This window comes from Arvicola amphibius, chromosome 1, assembly GCF_903992535.2.
Source record: "Arvicola amphibius chromosome 1, mArvAmp1.2, whole genome shotgun sequence".
Lineage (NCBI taxonomy): Eukaryota > Metazoa > Chordata > Mammalia > Rodentia > Cricetidae > Arvicola > Arvicola amphibius.
Window position 1 is genome coordinate 148,434,685 of NC_052047.1, and position 14,984 is coordinate 148,449,668.

The 14,984-nt window shown below is 49.1% G+C and overlaps 1 protein-coding gene across 1 annotated transcript; it reads right to left on the reverse strand.

Annotated features, from left to right (window-relative positions):
• Positions 1-291: 291 nt before the first annotated feature.
• Positions 292-14,676, reverse strand: C1H11orf86 (chromosome 1 C11orf86 homolog). Its single transcript, XM_038312631.1, has 3 exons — positions 14,138-14,676; positions 1,688-2,061; positions 292-1,059 (listed from the first exon to the last, which is right to left on the reverse strand). The coding sequence occupies exons 2-3, from the start codon at positions 1,958-1,960 to the stop codon at positions 898-900; spliced, it is 435 nt and encodes a 144-aa protein (XP_038168559.1). The 5' UTR covers positions 1,961-2,061; positions 14,138-14,676; the 3' UTR covers positions 292-897.
• Positions 14,677-14,984: the final 308 nt, after the last annotated feature.

Genomic DNA, 14,984 nt, shown 5'->3' on the forward strand with positions numbered 1-14,984 from the left:
CTAATGACTGCTAGGGACAAATACTGCCCAGGACCCTTTTCGTGCTCTAAGAAAACAGGGAGCCCATCACTATATCTTCTGGGACTTAACCAGCCCCTCAGTGGACCCTGTACCAAGACATCAGGCTGGAATTTGAAGAACTCAGAGGACCCACCAGAAGGCCTGATACCCTCTACCTGTGTGGCCCTAGGAGATCTCTCTGCCCTTGAGCCCTTCCTTGGACTCTGGGCTGAGCTTGTTCACAGGAGTTGGGAGAGGCTCAGAACTTGAGTGTCAGTCACTAGGCAAATATTTCCTTCAGCTCAGTGGTTTTATTAACGTGTTCAAGCCCAGTGTCAGGTACTGTGTGTGTGGAGGCAGAAGGTCTCTTTCCTTCCCTGGGCCTCAGTTCCCCTCTGTCACACAGGGAGGGAGGACTTCCCTGCTTCCTTCATCAGGATAAAATGAGGTCTAAAGAGGCAATATGCATGATTGGGCTTCTCAGGCATAGCACCCAGAGTGAGGGCAGTCCAGACACGGTCCTAGCCTCTGAAGGCTCACTGTCTGTGAGGGAGACCCAAGGTAGAGCTTAGCCATGTGACCAGGCGATATTCAAGAAATTCTCAGCTGCGTTTGGCTTTGGCTTCACTGAACACTGTCCTAGAAACGGCTGGTCTGTGTGGGGTCAAGAGTGTTGTTGACGTTCTCATTTCAGCATAGGTCCCTAAGACCTTCATACATGCCAGTCCAGAAGGCAGGGAGCTAAGTGCCTTCTCCTCAGGCCTATGGAGGTCCTTGCTAAGAGCTAGCTGCCAGAACCAAGAAGGGCAGCCACACAGGGCTTTGAATAACCTAGTGACAGAGGCCTCCGCGGGTCACAGGACAAAGGCTGGAAGGGTTCAGAGTACAGAAGAGTCATCATGAAGAAGCAGATGGAGAGACGAGAGACGCAGGAGTACTGCTGGTGGAGCAAGGGAGCAGTTCTAAGCTGTCAGTGTCCAACGAGGTCTCTGGGGAGGCTGGCCGATGAAGGGTCACACTAGGGAAGCTGGCGACAAAGCTCTTCCACTTTCTCCTCACCTGGAAGACCAAAGAGGGAAAACGACAACACAATGGTGGGCTTCAGATGCTGTTCCACTAATAGCCACCAGGTGGGGGTAGACCCATGAGAGAGAGGCTAAGTTCCTGGGTGTGGGGGAGGGGGACTCTTCCCGCTGGGAGGCCGGGCCAGGAGGCGTGGGGAAATCTACCCTTCTTTCCCTGGTAAGAGAGCAGTCCATAACTTGCCAGAAGTTGCTCTGGCTGATTTCCTTGCCTCCTGCTCTAGTCACCTTTCCGGCATAATATTACGTTAATCATCTTAATACAGCTCTGAAAGGCTGGCAGGGCGGTTCATGCCTGTACTCCCAGCAACACTCGGCACACAGTAGGATCAAGAAGAGTTCTAGGCCATTCTGAGCTATACAGTGTGACCCTATCTCAAACACACAGAGTTCTGACCACATCCTATCCAGGCCCCGTTTCATCCCTCCTCCAACCTTCACTGGCTCCCCAAAGCGCACGGAGAAAATCCCAGCTGCTTCCAGAATGTTCAGCCCCTGGGTGTTTGCTTGGCTTTCCTCAGGGCAGCTGCGCTCTTGACCCTTTTCTGTCCTGGGTCCCCACTGTCCGTCCCCCATGGAACTGGTAATTCAATTCGAAGTCTCACCTGTTGGTATTGCCTCAACCACCGCTGGCTGCCTTCTCTCTGGGTTTGGATCAGCTGCTCTGTGTCTCCCAGGGTCCCTGGCAGCCGCTCCTGAACAGGGACCTCCGGCCCTTCTGTGCTCGCAAGGCCCTGCGACCTGGACTTCTCAAGGCCCTTTCTGAGGCTCAGTGCCCGGTGGAGTCGGCCCTCCAGGGACCTCCCCTGGGACTCACGGAGCTTCCCGTAGCAGGACCGGGGTTCTCGAAAGGACTGACTGCGCAGGTTGGTCCCCATGGTTCTAGAGGCTGTAACTGCTCTGTGAGCCACTAACTTTGTGAGATGGCCTGGTGCGTCCACTCATATGATGGAGCCAAAGGTCAGCACTGCTGAGGTGGCTGTCATAAACCAAAGGGCAGGCCACAAAGATCAAACATCTCTGAGTCACTTCCCAGTTGTCTTCTCACCCTGTGGCACTAGATAGCCCAGGCTGGCCTCAAACTCATAATCCTTCTAAGTGCTGAGCTAGCCCCACTGTCTTTCCTCCTAGCTCTACAGGCAGCCTACTCTGACCACTCTGACCCTTGGGGACTTTGGCCTTGGCCGTCCATAGTGCTCAACTCATTGACGTGAAGCAAAGATGCTTTCACAGTAGAGCAGAGAACAGAACAACTTCAACCTAGAACTGTCAGACTGACATACACCAGCGTGAAACTGGGTAAGGCAGCGGGCTGGAGCAGGAAACTGTGCTGCAGACTCTTGAGTTTTACAAGGTGACAAGGGCTCTGGAAGTCAGTGGCACACATAAAACACCGTGACCACAGGGCCTAGGGAGATGGCTCGTTCATAAAGTGCCTGCTGCACAAGGTTTGAGTCTGGCTCCCTGGTACCCACGTGAGAAGGCAGATGTGCAGAACACACTGTAATCCCGACACCAGAGAGAGACGGGAGTCTCCCTGGGGCCTGCTGGCCTCCTAATCGAGTTGCACTGGTGAGCTCCGGGTTCAGTGAGAGACCCGGTCTCCAACACAGGTGAAGGCTGTCAAGTGGCTGAGAGGGCTAAGGCAGGGGCCACCCTGCCTGACAACCTGGGTTTGATCCTTGGGAGTCACATGGTAGAAGGAGAGAACGGGTGCCCACAGGTTGTCACCACGCCACCACGCATGTGCCGTGACACTCACGCACCAGCTCTTAAAAATGCACAGTAAACAGACAAATGAATAATGTAATTTGAAAATCTAAAATGGTGAGGTCAGGCAAGGTGGCACGCTTTTAATCTCAGTGCTGAGGAGCTGCAGTCAAGGGGAATCTCTGTCAGTTTGAGGCCAGCCTGGTCTACACAGCTAGTTCCTCTCAAAACTAAAAAACAAAATAAAATAAAAATTAAAGGTAGAAAACAACAGAGAAAGATACCTGATATCAACTTCTGCCACCCACGTAAGTCCCCCTTACACACATACACTACATAGAGACACAAAGAAGAAAATCAAAAAAATGATACACAGTAAATATGATTTCACTATACCAGACTTTTGTTGTTTCTAGAAGGGGTCGTATATAGGTCAGACTGGCCTCAAACTTGCTATGTGTCAGAGGACAGTCTTGAACTCCCGACCCCCCTGTTTCCACCCCTGAGTTCTTGGACCACCAGTGTGAGTTACCACACCTTGTGTAGCTAGTGCTAGGGATGGAACACAGATTCTTGTACATGCTAGGCAAGCGTTGTACTAACTGAGCTACATCCTCAGCCTAGAAGGAAAAAAATGAAGAAAAGAAACAGGACAGCTCCTGGAGGTGTCAGACGCCTGGATTTTTCCAGCCTTAGCTTGGCCTCAATATTCTAGCAAAGCACACGGTTAAGAGCCCAGGCTCTGGGGACCACTGTGTCTAAGTGAGCTGTAGTCTTACTGCATGAGGCTCTGTGACCTTGAGTTACATTCTGCTCTCCTAGGTCCCCTCAACTGTAACAGGGACAAAGAGCTCAGGCCGTTGTGTGGACCAACTGGGGTGCATAGGTCTGAGACCCTGTAAATGCTCAATTAAAGTGAGTTGATGGCGTTCATTGTGTTGTTGTTATTGTTGTTTTCAGTTTCTCTATGCAGCCCTGACTGTCCTGGAACTCACTTTGTAGACCAGGCTGACCTCAAACTCACAGAGACCCACCTTGCCTCTGCCTCCTGAGTGCTGGGATTAAAGGTGTGTGCTGCCTTCACCCAGCTAATGGCATTCTTTCTTGTGTGTAAACCCTTTCTTGTAAGTTTCCTCATCTGTAAAATGGGTTGTTTGGAAACACGCATCATGGACATGAAGTGAGGCTACCCACGGCAGCTCTCAGATGAGACGGGGAGAGAAGGTGTGGTCTGGGCCAGTGATTCCCTGGAACTGTTAATTCGGATGCCAAGGGGATTCCACACATCTGGGGCACCCTCCTTGAGCATTTCTATTATTAATGTCCACATTTCTGGGGCTAGAAAGTCATTTGTCACCAGTCTGATGGCATGGTGGAAGGAGAGAACTGGTTTCTGAAAACTGTCCTCTGGTGTCCACATTCACACCACACACACACACACACACACACACACACACACACACACACACACCCCAAATATGTATACAAGTGTTTTGGCAACATGTACTGAATGTGCACCATGCGCATGCCTGGTGCCTGAAGAGGCCAGAAGAGGGAGCTGGATCCTCTGGAATTGGAATTCAGAGCACTGTGAGCCACTGTGTTGGTGCTGGGAAAGGAACCTGGGTCCTTTGCAAGAGGAGCAAGTGCTCTTAATCCCTGATCCATCTCTCCAGTCTCACATTTCCAAATTTTGTTTTATTATTAGTTTGCTTGAAACAGGGTCTCCTGCTGTAATCCAGGCTGCCCTTAACTCAAGATCTTCTTGCGTTAGCCTCTCAAGAACTGGAGTTATGGGCATGCATCAACATGCTTTACCTATGTGTGTGCACACGTGTGCAAGCATGAACACACGCTTGAGCACAGAGATCACTGGACAACTTTGGGTGCCAGTTTTCTGCTTCCACCATGTGAGTCCTGTGAATACACGGGAGTGGTCAGGCTCTGCTTGAGTATGTATGTTTACCCCCGGGACATTTCATCAACTCATAAATAAATCTTAAAAAAATTAAAAGTGAACCCCTGACCTTCAGCATTAGCCTGTCCCACAACGCTGTTTTGAAGCAGACCCGGGTCTCTTTTTGGTATTATTGGTTCTCCCTGGCTGGCCTGGAACTTACAGAGATCTGCCTGCCTCTGTCTCTTGAATGCTGGGACTAAAGGCATGTTCTGCCATGCCTGGCTACTGTTGAGACAGGGTTTCCTGCAGCCCAGAATGGCCTCAAGCTTGAACTCCTGCTTCTTCTGTCTCCACCTCTCAAGCGCTGGGATTACAGGTGTGCACCACATACCGCTTTAGTGCAATGTACCCAGGCCCCTAGCGTTAAGACACTCACACCCTTTTGCTGCTTAAAAGACTTCAGAACCATTAGCACGCTTATCTCAGCACCTGTAGTCAGCTCAAATCTCCAGCCTTCGGTCCAGGATGTGCTCAGAGGTAAAGTGCTTGGTTGGAGTGTACCAGGCCTACCTTCTCTCCTCTGCCACACAGAAACTTAGGGCTGTGGGATGAGGGTGTGGTCTGAGTCCAGAAGGTGCTGCTGACTCACTGAACCCTGCATCGAGCCCATAACTGGAAAGTACCCCCTTGCTGAACATTTAGTAATTTTTTTTTCACATTTCAACATTTTATTCCCACAAGGCAGCCAAGGTGAAGCTCGAGCCCAGGGCCACAGGGCTCCTGACCTTCCTCTGGTGGGGGATGCACGCCAGGTCCTCAGGACTGCCCCACCAGCAGGCTGGTTTGCAGGCAGGCTATCCTGAGGGCTCCAGGGGTCACTGGGGGTCTTCCACACCACATGTGTGTTGGTGCCTGCTGAAGTCAGAAGAGGCAGTTCAATCCTTAGGAACAGACTTATAGATGATTTATGGACCACCATAAAGGTGCTGAGAAATAAACCAGCGTCCTCTGCAAGAGCAGCAATTGCTCTTAACAGCAGAGCCATCTTTCCAGCCCCTCATCTTCCCACACCTAGATCTGAGTGATACCTCCCAAGAAGTCTGCTCAGCAGAGCCATCTTTCCAGCCCCTCATCTTCCCACACCTAGATCTGAGTGATACCTCCCAAGAAGTCTGCTCGACCCCTTGGTGCTGGGTAAGGTGGACTGTTCTGACAGTTCAACAATGTACACATCCACTTTAACCCTGCACTGCGCATCCCCTGAAGGTCAGGAAACCATTACTTTTATCTTTGTGTCTTCAGGCCCAGACCCAGTGTTAAGTACTAGAGGTTGTTAGTTACCCACTGCTACGGGACAAATTACTCAGGGGAGGACTGCAGGCCTTGGAGGGGACCAAGATGTCTTCCCGCTTCCTTTTTTTTTTTTTTTTTTAAGAATTATTTATTTATACATACAGTATTCTCCCTGTAGGCCAGAAGAGGGCACCACATCTCATTATAGGTGGTTGTGAGCCACCATGTGGTTTCTGGGAATTAAACTCAGGACCTCAGGAAGAGCAGTCAGTTCGCTTAACCGCTGAGCCATCTTTCCAGCCCCCCCCCCCCCCTTCTAAGACAGTCTTACAGCCCTGTTTGGCCTGGAACTATGTAGAGCAGGCTAGTCTTAAACTCAAGAAGTCCACCTGCCTGTCTAGCCAGTGTTGAGATGAAATTTCTGCAGCACCACACACTCTGCCCTCATTTGGTTTTACCCATTATCTCTCGAGCAGTTTTTACTGGTTCTGGAGCTAATCTCTTCACGGGTTTCATCTAAACCTCCAGAGAGCTTAAATGAAATTTAGTGGCTTAAAACAACATTAGTGGCTTAAGGCAACACACTGCAATTATCTCTTTGTTCCTGGGGGGGGGAGGGGGAGGAGACTGGGAGTGGCTTAGCCTGGTGCCGGCCCCCAAGGGCTCCCACCGAGGTGGCCCAGGGCAACAGAAGTGCTTCAAGCTCACTGGATTATTATTAGGCCAAAGGCCTCAGTTTCTTGTCAGCTGTTGTCCCTTGATCCTCTCTTCAAAGAGCTATTCGCGACAGAGCAGCTTGCGTCAGTCAGAGTGAGGGAGAGTGAGGCTGGAACTCGGGAAGACAGAGCCTGGCTCGGGTAACACTGGGCGTGGCCACCATTGCTTTCCGCTACCTTCTGTTTCTTAGAAGCAAAGTGCCAGGCCCGGCCTGCTGCCAGTGCCCAGGGCTGCACACGGAGGCTGTGCTATGCGATTATGTTTTTAATTTTTATTAAAAATTTAAATACATATGATATACTTTGTGTATATTCTCTCCCCTCCCCCAACTTCTCCTAGCTCTTCCCTCCCCACTCAACTTTATTTTCTTTCTCTCTTTCTAAAACAAGACAAAAGTAAAAAGAAAACCAAAACAGACAAAAAAAAAATCAGTAATAGAAAACAAAACAAAGAGTGCACACAAAAAAATCCATGGAATGTGTTTTGTATTGACTCCTGGGCCTTGGCTTGTCCTGGAGTACGGTTTGCAGACCCAGTGCTGTGGTTTCTGATTATTTTGTTTTTGTCAACTTAGCACAAGCTAGAATCACCTGGGAAGAGGGACCTCAGCTGCAAAAACACGTCCGTCAGACTGGCCTGTGGGCAAGCCTGTGAGGGCCTTGTTTTCATTAGTGACTGATGTGGGAGGGTCCAGGCCTCCGTACTCCGTACGTGGTGCCAGCCCAGGACAGGTGGGCAGGGTTGGATAAAAAAAGCTGAGTTGACGACCCAGTGAATCCTGTGCCTCCCTGCTTTAGTTCCTGCCCCGACTTCCCTTCATGATGGCCTGTGACCAGGATGTGTAAGTCAAATAAACTGTTTGTCCCCAAGTTGCTTTCTGGTCATGGTGTTTATCACGGAAATGGGAGGCAAACGAGGACAGAGGTGAACACCAGCAGCCTGGTGTACCTGGGGCCATCCTAGGAAGGCCATTGCAAGAGGTTTAGAACTCCAAACCCAGGGCACTGCTTAGGTCTAGGGCCTTGCTCTGTTTTGTTGTCTCAGCTGGTCTGGAACTGTGTAGCCTCAGCCGGCTTGAGACTTGAAGGATCCTCCTGTAGCCATCCTTTCAGGGAAGAAGACTCCTAGGGAGACACTAACGCTATCAGCCATTGAAATAACAGACCTCAAAGGAATCTCTGCTGGGTGGAAGGAAAGGTTGAAGGCCTGGCTAGCCGGGAGGAGAAGCCCGCCTCCCAGGAAGGGATTTCACAGAGCTGTGGCAGTTTATCTGACCACTCCCGGCTCCGCTCAGCCTCGCAAGTGCTAGGATGACAGATGTGAACCACCAGCCCAGCTAGTTTCCTTAGTTCAGACAACTGGTCTACATTTCTGGTTTTTAAATGTTCACAGAAAAGACGGGACGGTTCTCAGGTTCAGCGCTACCTCATCACTCGGTGACAAGCGCTTTTACCCACCAAGCCTTCCCACAGGCCCTCCACCTCATCACTTGGTGATCTAAGTGAAAGTAAACAAATCACATCTTTACTGCAGGAGTCCTGTGCAGGAGGGGAACTCACCTCACAGAGCCAAGACAAGGCCTGTTCTGATATGCAGGGGCTGGTGTGGTTGTGTCCTCAGGGGCTGGTGTGGGTATATCCTCAGGGGCTGGTGTGGGTTGTGTCTCAGTGCCTGGCGTGGGTATGGCCTGCTTCCTAAGCTTCTTTCTCACCTGGGTGCCCAAACTCCCTCGGTTAACAAGCACAAGAGCATTCTCTGCTTAAGCCCATTGCAGAAACAGGTCTGGGCAGAGGCCAGAGAAACTATCTGTACAACCAGGTCCCAGGCTCTCCTTATCTTATGGGAGATCTTGGGACTGCATTGTTCAAAATGCTTCTGGTTTAAGATGGTGTGCTTAAAGATGCATATTTCGAAACAAAGCCCTTTGTTTTGAAGTCTATTCTTTTTTACCCCATGTTTTTCCAGGTGATCCAAGGTGGTTGTTGAGTGGAATACAAAAGAAGCACAGTCCAGGAGTCCAGGCTGTGGATCAAGAGGTCCCATCTGTTCTGGGAGCCTCAATGTTCACATCTGTCAAATGGGTACAGCATTCCTTCATACCTGACAGGATTACTAGGTCACCCACAGGCCCTCTTCTCCATCCCATTGTGACATGTGGCAGTGACACGGTGACTGGTGAGGTGTCTAGCACAGGCTTTGTGCACTTGAGCATCAAAACAGCAACATGACAGGGTAGAAACTTCATGTTCACTGTGGTGGAGATGATATGGTCACCCCCAATAAGATTGGGAGGCTCGTACCTTCAGTCCCATCACTTGGGAGACAGAAGCAGGTGGATCTCTGTGAGTTTGAGGCCAGCTTGGTCTACAAGAGCTAGTTCCAGAACAGGCCCCAAAGCTACAGAGCAACCCTGTCTTGAAAAACGGAAAAAAAAAAAAAAGATTGGGAGGCACTTTGGAGGTTACTGTCCACCCCTTTGCTGTTGGGAGCCATAAATTTAGAGGAAAGAGAGAGGATCTCGGAATTGGCAAAGGCAATTGTAGACCAGGCTGGCCTTGAACTCAGAGATCCGCCTGCCTCTGTCTCCCGAGTGCTGGGATTAAAGGCATGTGCCACCACCTCCTGGCTGGTCAGAACATTTAGCAGAGATGGGAATGTTCATGCCAAAGACCCAGAGCAGGAGGACACTTAAAAGAATGGGGTTGGGCGGGGGTGGGGCACAACAGGGTTAAAAGAACCTAAAAACCACAACAGGGGAGACATTGAGATTTAAGTTCCCTCCAACCCCAAAACTATACCTGGGCAAAGGCACAGGGCAGCCTTGCACAGCTGCACAGCCTTGCACACTGCACAACTGATGCAAACTTATGGGGCAGGCGGGAATCGCACCTAACCTAGGGACTCTGCAGATGTCAGAGAGACAAAGCAACCGCGAAGAGATCAGCATGAAAACTCGGGTTAGATCGACTTCATTAACCTGGATCAAGATTTCTAAAGGGTCTGATCAGAGCCAGGCATGCTTTTAATCCCAGCACTCAGGAGGCAGAGGTAGGTGGATCTGAGTTCCAGGCCAGCCTGGACAACTCAGAGTGAGTTCAAGGACAGTCAGGGCTACACAGAGAAATCCTATCTCAAAAAAAGATAAACAAATAAATAAGAGTCTGATATTAGGTGATTCATTCCGAATGTATTTTAAGTCAACTAAAATTTGGGAAGACATTTCCTGATGTAATATAATCCCCGTTGCACAAGGAAGTGTGATTACATCAAAACTCAACTCAGGGTCCTTGTTCCAAGAAGATGGGTTCTAGAGATAGGCTACCTAAGATAGGGCCTAAGGGTCTGGCCTGGGTCTCAGTCACACAGATAGGGTAGAGGTCATTTGCACTATTAGGCAAGACTGGTCTAGGTTGTGGGAGCTTGGGGAGCCTCTGGCTATAAGAATCATTTAGATTACCAGCCACCTCCGGACCTAGTTGTAGAAGCTTGATATGGTCTAGCCCAACAGACACCACATAGCACCAGCTCTTAATCACTTCCAGTTCTCAGCCTTCTAGAACCTAGAACAAATTGTTTGTTTTTCTTTTTTACATTTTTCTCACTGCAAAGACAATCCTATGTGCTTAACATTCCTGATTTCTCTGGAGATCAGTGGGTGCAAGGACCTCTGTGCTCCCCAAACTAACCCATGTCTGGTTGGCCATAGACGGGTGGGACACTGCTACGGACCCAGTGACTTCCTGCGGGCCACCTTTGCCTCATTTTCATGAAGGCCCGGAATGCCTTAGCAGTACTGCTATACGGAAAGCAACTTCAGAGACCCAGTAGTGTGGCCTGTGTCCCTTGAGGACCTGGAGGAGGCAAACGGTGAAACGAGAAGAACCCACTGCTTTTCCAGAAGACCTGGGTTGAATTCTCAGCCACCACATGGCTCTCATAACCTCCTGTAACTCCAGTTCCAGGGAATTTTTTGCCCTCTTCTGACTTCTGGGAACACTAAGCAAAACAGCCATATACATAAAATGATAATAAAATAATACTTTAAAAAAGGAGAGTTGGGCGGTGGTGGTGCATGCCTTTAATCTCAGCACTCGGGAGGCAGAGGTGGCAGATCTCTATCAGTTCAGGACAATCTGGTCTACAGATTGAGTTCCAAAGCTACACAGAGAAACCCTGCCTTGAAAAAAAAACCAAAAAACAAAAAAACAAAATACGACAAAGAGAACAAGAGAGGGGAAAGCTATCGCTTAATGCTCCTCTCACGGCAGCTTGCTTGCTCACACCCCAGACTTGACCTGGCATGTTGCAGGGTGTTGGCTGCAGTTGGTCCTTCCTTCTTCAATACAGAGGTCTAGACTCTTCTGTTCTGCGGCCCTCTCTGCCAGTTTCATTTACTCCAATTCACTTAGCTACTTATCATGGGCTGGTTTCTCTTTATCAGGGAACTACTGTTTGTCAAACTCAACTCTTCAAGAGACTCTATTTAAAAGTGAGCAGGGGTTAGAAGACAGAAAGCACATCACTCTCCAGTTTGTCTCTGTGGAAGACAAAGAAGCTAGATGGCCTTACAGGAGCCCCTGAGATGCTGGGCACACTCCCCTCCCTACCTGTCCTGGGTCCATATCCTATGTGTCACAGACAAACTCCTAGCCAAACCTGCCTAGGCCAGGCTCTGTCCTTTGTCTGATCTTGCTTTTTGTTGAAATCTCTTAGGATTCCAGACAAGTTTCCTAAGAACTCAGCCATCAGTTGTGGGTTGGTCAGAAAGTGGAAAAAAAATCAATAACAAACTTTCTGGGCTCCACCCCAGATTTCCAGGCACATAATCTCTAAGAGTGGGTGTGAGCCCAGAAGTCAGGTTGGGTTTATATTTAAGAGCACAAGGAAGATTCCTTTTTTTAAATTTCTTTATTCTTATTTTGTGCATTGGTGTTTTGCATGCTTTTTCTGTGAGGGTGTCAGATGCCCTGGAACTGAAGTTACAGACAGTTGTGAACTGCCACGTGAGGGCTGAGAATCCAGGACCTCTTTTTTCCCCCCAGGTCCTCTTGAAGAACAGCTAGTACTCTTAACTGCTGAGCCATCTCTCCAGCACCACCAGGAAGGTTCTTATCACCACAGAAGCCTGGCAAATACTCAACAGTCACAGAAGACCCATCTGGAGAGCTTCTAAACCAGCACAGAAATAAAGGGGCCCTCAGTCCCCAGGATGTTCTTAGGTGGCTTGGGTAATGCTGCTGGTGTTTCTGATTTTAGAAGGTGGAGCTCAGGCTGTCACCGCCAGCAGCAGTACCTCTGGGGTTCTGACATGGGTGTGCAGAGCTCAGGCTGAGAAAGTTTCCGGCCATGCTAAAACTTCTCACTCCAGCTTTTAGTCACTTGGCCTCTGGGGCCTGGGTAGACCGGTGTCTTGTTTCCTAATCTAACCTGAGCTACATAATATAGATGCTAGACCTCACTGTTCAGAGCCTACAGTTCCTTTGTCTACTCACTTTCTGGTTCTGTCTTCATCAGTTTCTTTGCTCAGGAATGAGTCTTTCAGGGTGGACGTAGATGCCATGTGGACCTTCGGGAACTACCTCAATGCTTACAGGAACAAGAAGAACAAGTCATGCCGGGCGGTGGTGGCGCACGCCTTTAATCCCAGCACTCGGGAGGCAGAGGCAGGCGGATCTCTGTGAGTTCGAGGCCAGCCTGGTCTACAAGAGCTAGTTCCAGGACAGGCTCTAAAAAAGCTGCAGAGAAACCCTGTCTCAAAAAACCAAAAAAAAAAAAAAAAAAAAAAAAAAAAAAAAAAAAAAAAAAAAAAGAACAAGTCATGCCACCTCGGATTGTTGTGCGGCCAGCTAAGCCTATCTGAAGGACATAGGAATCCATGTCTTATAGCTATTAGTGGAGATTATAGACAGGAAATGAGGAAATGACGGGTAATCACGTACTAGGAAAGCAATTAGGGCCAGCAATTAAAAGACTCAGTCACCATTAAGTGCAAACCCCTTTCATGGGGAAATCCACTTAGAGAAGGTGAGGCCTTTGCCCAAGGTCACATATTTTTCAACAATTCTTTTCCTGTCTTTAAAAAAGAATTAGGCTGGGTGGTGGTGGCAGCAGCGGTGGCCCGTGCCTTCAATCACAGCACTTGGGAGACAGAGGCAGGTGGATCTCTGTGAGTTCGAGGCCAGCCTGGTCTACAGAGAGAGAGTTCCAGGATTGGCTCCATAGCTACTGAGAAACCCTGTCTCGAAAAACAATTAACAACAACAACAAAAAAAATTTAGAGGGGTTGGAGATAGCTCAGTGGTTGAAAGCACATATAAATCTTGTAAAGGATCCAAGTTTGATTCCCAGCAGTAATTTGTGGCAGCTCATAAATGCCTGTAACTCCAGCTCCAGGTTAACTAATACCCCTCAGTCCTCAGATGAACACATACACCTAAGTAAATAATGACAGCTGGGCGGTGGTGGTGCACGTTTTTAATCCCAGCACTCGGGAGACAGAAGAAGGTGGATCTCTGTGAGTTCCAGGACAGGCACCAAAGTTACAGAGAAACCTTGTCTCAAAAAAAAAAAGTAAATAACAATAAAACAAAACAGTTTTTAAAACGTTAAGAGACCCGGGTGAGGTGATGTGGATCTCCAATCATTACATTAAAAAGTAGAGGAGTTTGAAGCTAGCCTGTGCTACACAGTAAGTCTTTGTCTCAAAAACAAAACATCTCCAAGACATGAACAACAAAAGGATATGATCTTGAACTTGAGCGTTCCATAGAATAGACCTCTTGGGGTTATAGAAGGAGCTCTATAGCAGCCAGTAAAAGGAGCTCATACACAAGGGTAGTGAGACCTCATCTCAACAACTCCCAACTCCGGATCCTCAGCTGAGCCTGGTGGCACATGCCTTTAATTTCAGCGCTGTGGCAGGGGCAAGTGAATCTAGGGATCCCAGTCCAGCCTGACCTACATAGTGAGTTCCAGGTCAGCCAAGGCTACACAAGAAGAGCTTGTTGTCTTAAACGAGCAAAAACCAAACAAAAAACTCAAACCCAAACTTCCTGATTCTTTTGCCTTTGAACGGCCAAGTGCTGGGATAAGAGTTTTGTGTCATTGTGCCTGGCGTTTCAGTCATTGTTATTAGGAATATGAAGAATTTAATGCAATGGCTGAAACGGGGTTTTGCCCACCACTCTCTCTGGTATAACATCAAGTATATGTTTAGTACTTAAAAGAGATAAGTGAGTCTGTAAAATTGTAATTTAAATCCATATTCTCCCACTAAATAGCTGTATTGTATTGGATCCAGGCAGGGTAGGGGTTCTGCCAGACAGAGAAAGGAGGACCTAGAGTTGTCTTTCTTTTTAAACAGGACATACTGCAGACGCCAACCTCGAACTCAAAATCTTCTTGCCTCAGTCTTCTAAGTACAGGCATTACATACCCGTGCCAGCTCGCCCAGCAGCCCAGTGGAAGCTCTACGTAGCAGAATCAGAGTCGATAGCAATTACTGGTTAACGCGATGTTCTCATAATTCTTGATTGTCCAGTCATGAAGTGGTTATTTTTCTCTTCTTGGCCTTGAATGATGATCTACTGTAGACTTTATTTGTTTACTGTCTGGTCTCCTGTCATTGGAAGGCAGGGCTTTTGCTCTGGTGACTTCCCACTCCTAGTTTGGCACAGAGCCCAAATTATAAAGCTTTCCTTTCCTTAGCTAACCGAACCTTCTAGAAAAAAAAAACCTTTAAGGTTCTGAGCGGCCCGGCATTATAGATCAGGAAACGGAGCTCAGAGACGTGAAGCTACTGCTCCAAGGTCACACAGAGGCGGGCTCCTGACCACCATCCCCACTCACGCAGCTACTACTAAAGGACTTGGACACGCAACCAAGCAGCAGAGGCGCTTTCTCCCTCCTCATGCCCTTCGCTGAGGCTTTTCCTGCGACCTCTTCACTATCCGCTAACGTCTACCTGCGTCTGGCAACGCTGCCCCAATCCCCGTGCATCTGTTATGATTGCGGTTCCAAGAGACACGTGCTACCCAGTGAATGAATCGCACGTCCCCACCCCCGCCGACAGCCAATCAGGATGAGCTAAAGCCGGACCACTTCCGCCTATTGCGGACTCGGGCCACGCCAGACGGCCCACGTGAGGCTCCCGAGAAAAGGGTGTAGGCGGTGGCGCGTAGGGGGCGGGCTCTTGACGCCTCTTTACCAATCAGAAGGCCCTCCGGGGACGCGAGGGGTGGGGCAGACGTGAGGCGCCAACGCTTAAACGAGCGAGGTAGGTG

Excerpts from the sequence above, each read along its gene's own strand:
- C1H11orf86 (XM_038312631.1), bottom strand. The coding sequence starts at position 1,960 with ATGGGGACCAACCTGCGCAGTCAGTCCTTTCGAGAACCCCGGTCCTGC. Across the intron at positions 1,060-1,687 it reads GGTTGAGGCAATACCAACAG|GTGAGGAGAAAGTGGAAGAG; the intron begins GTGAGACTTCGA and ends TTGGTCTTCCAG.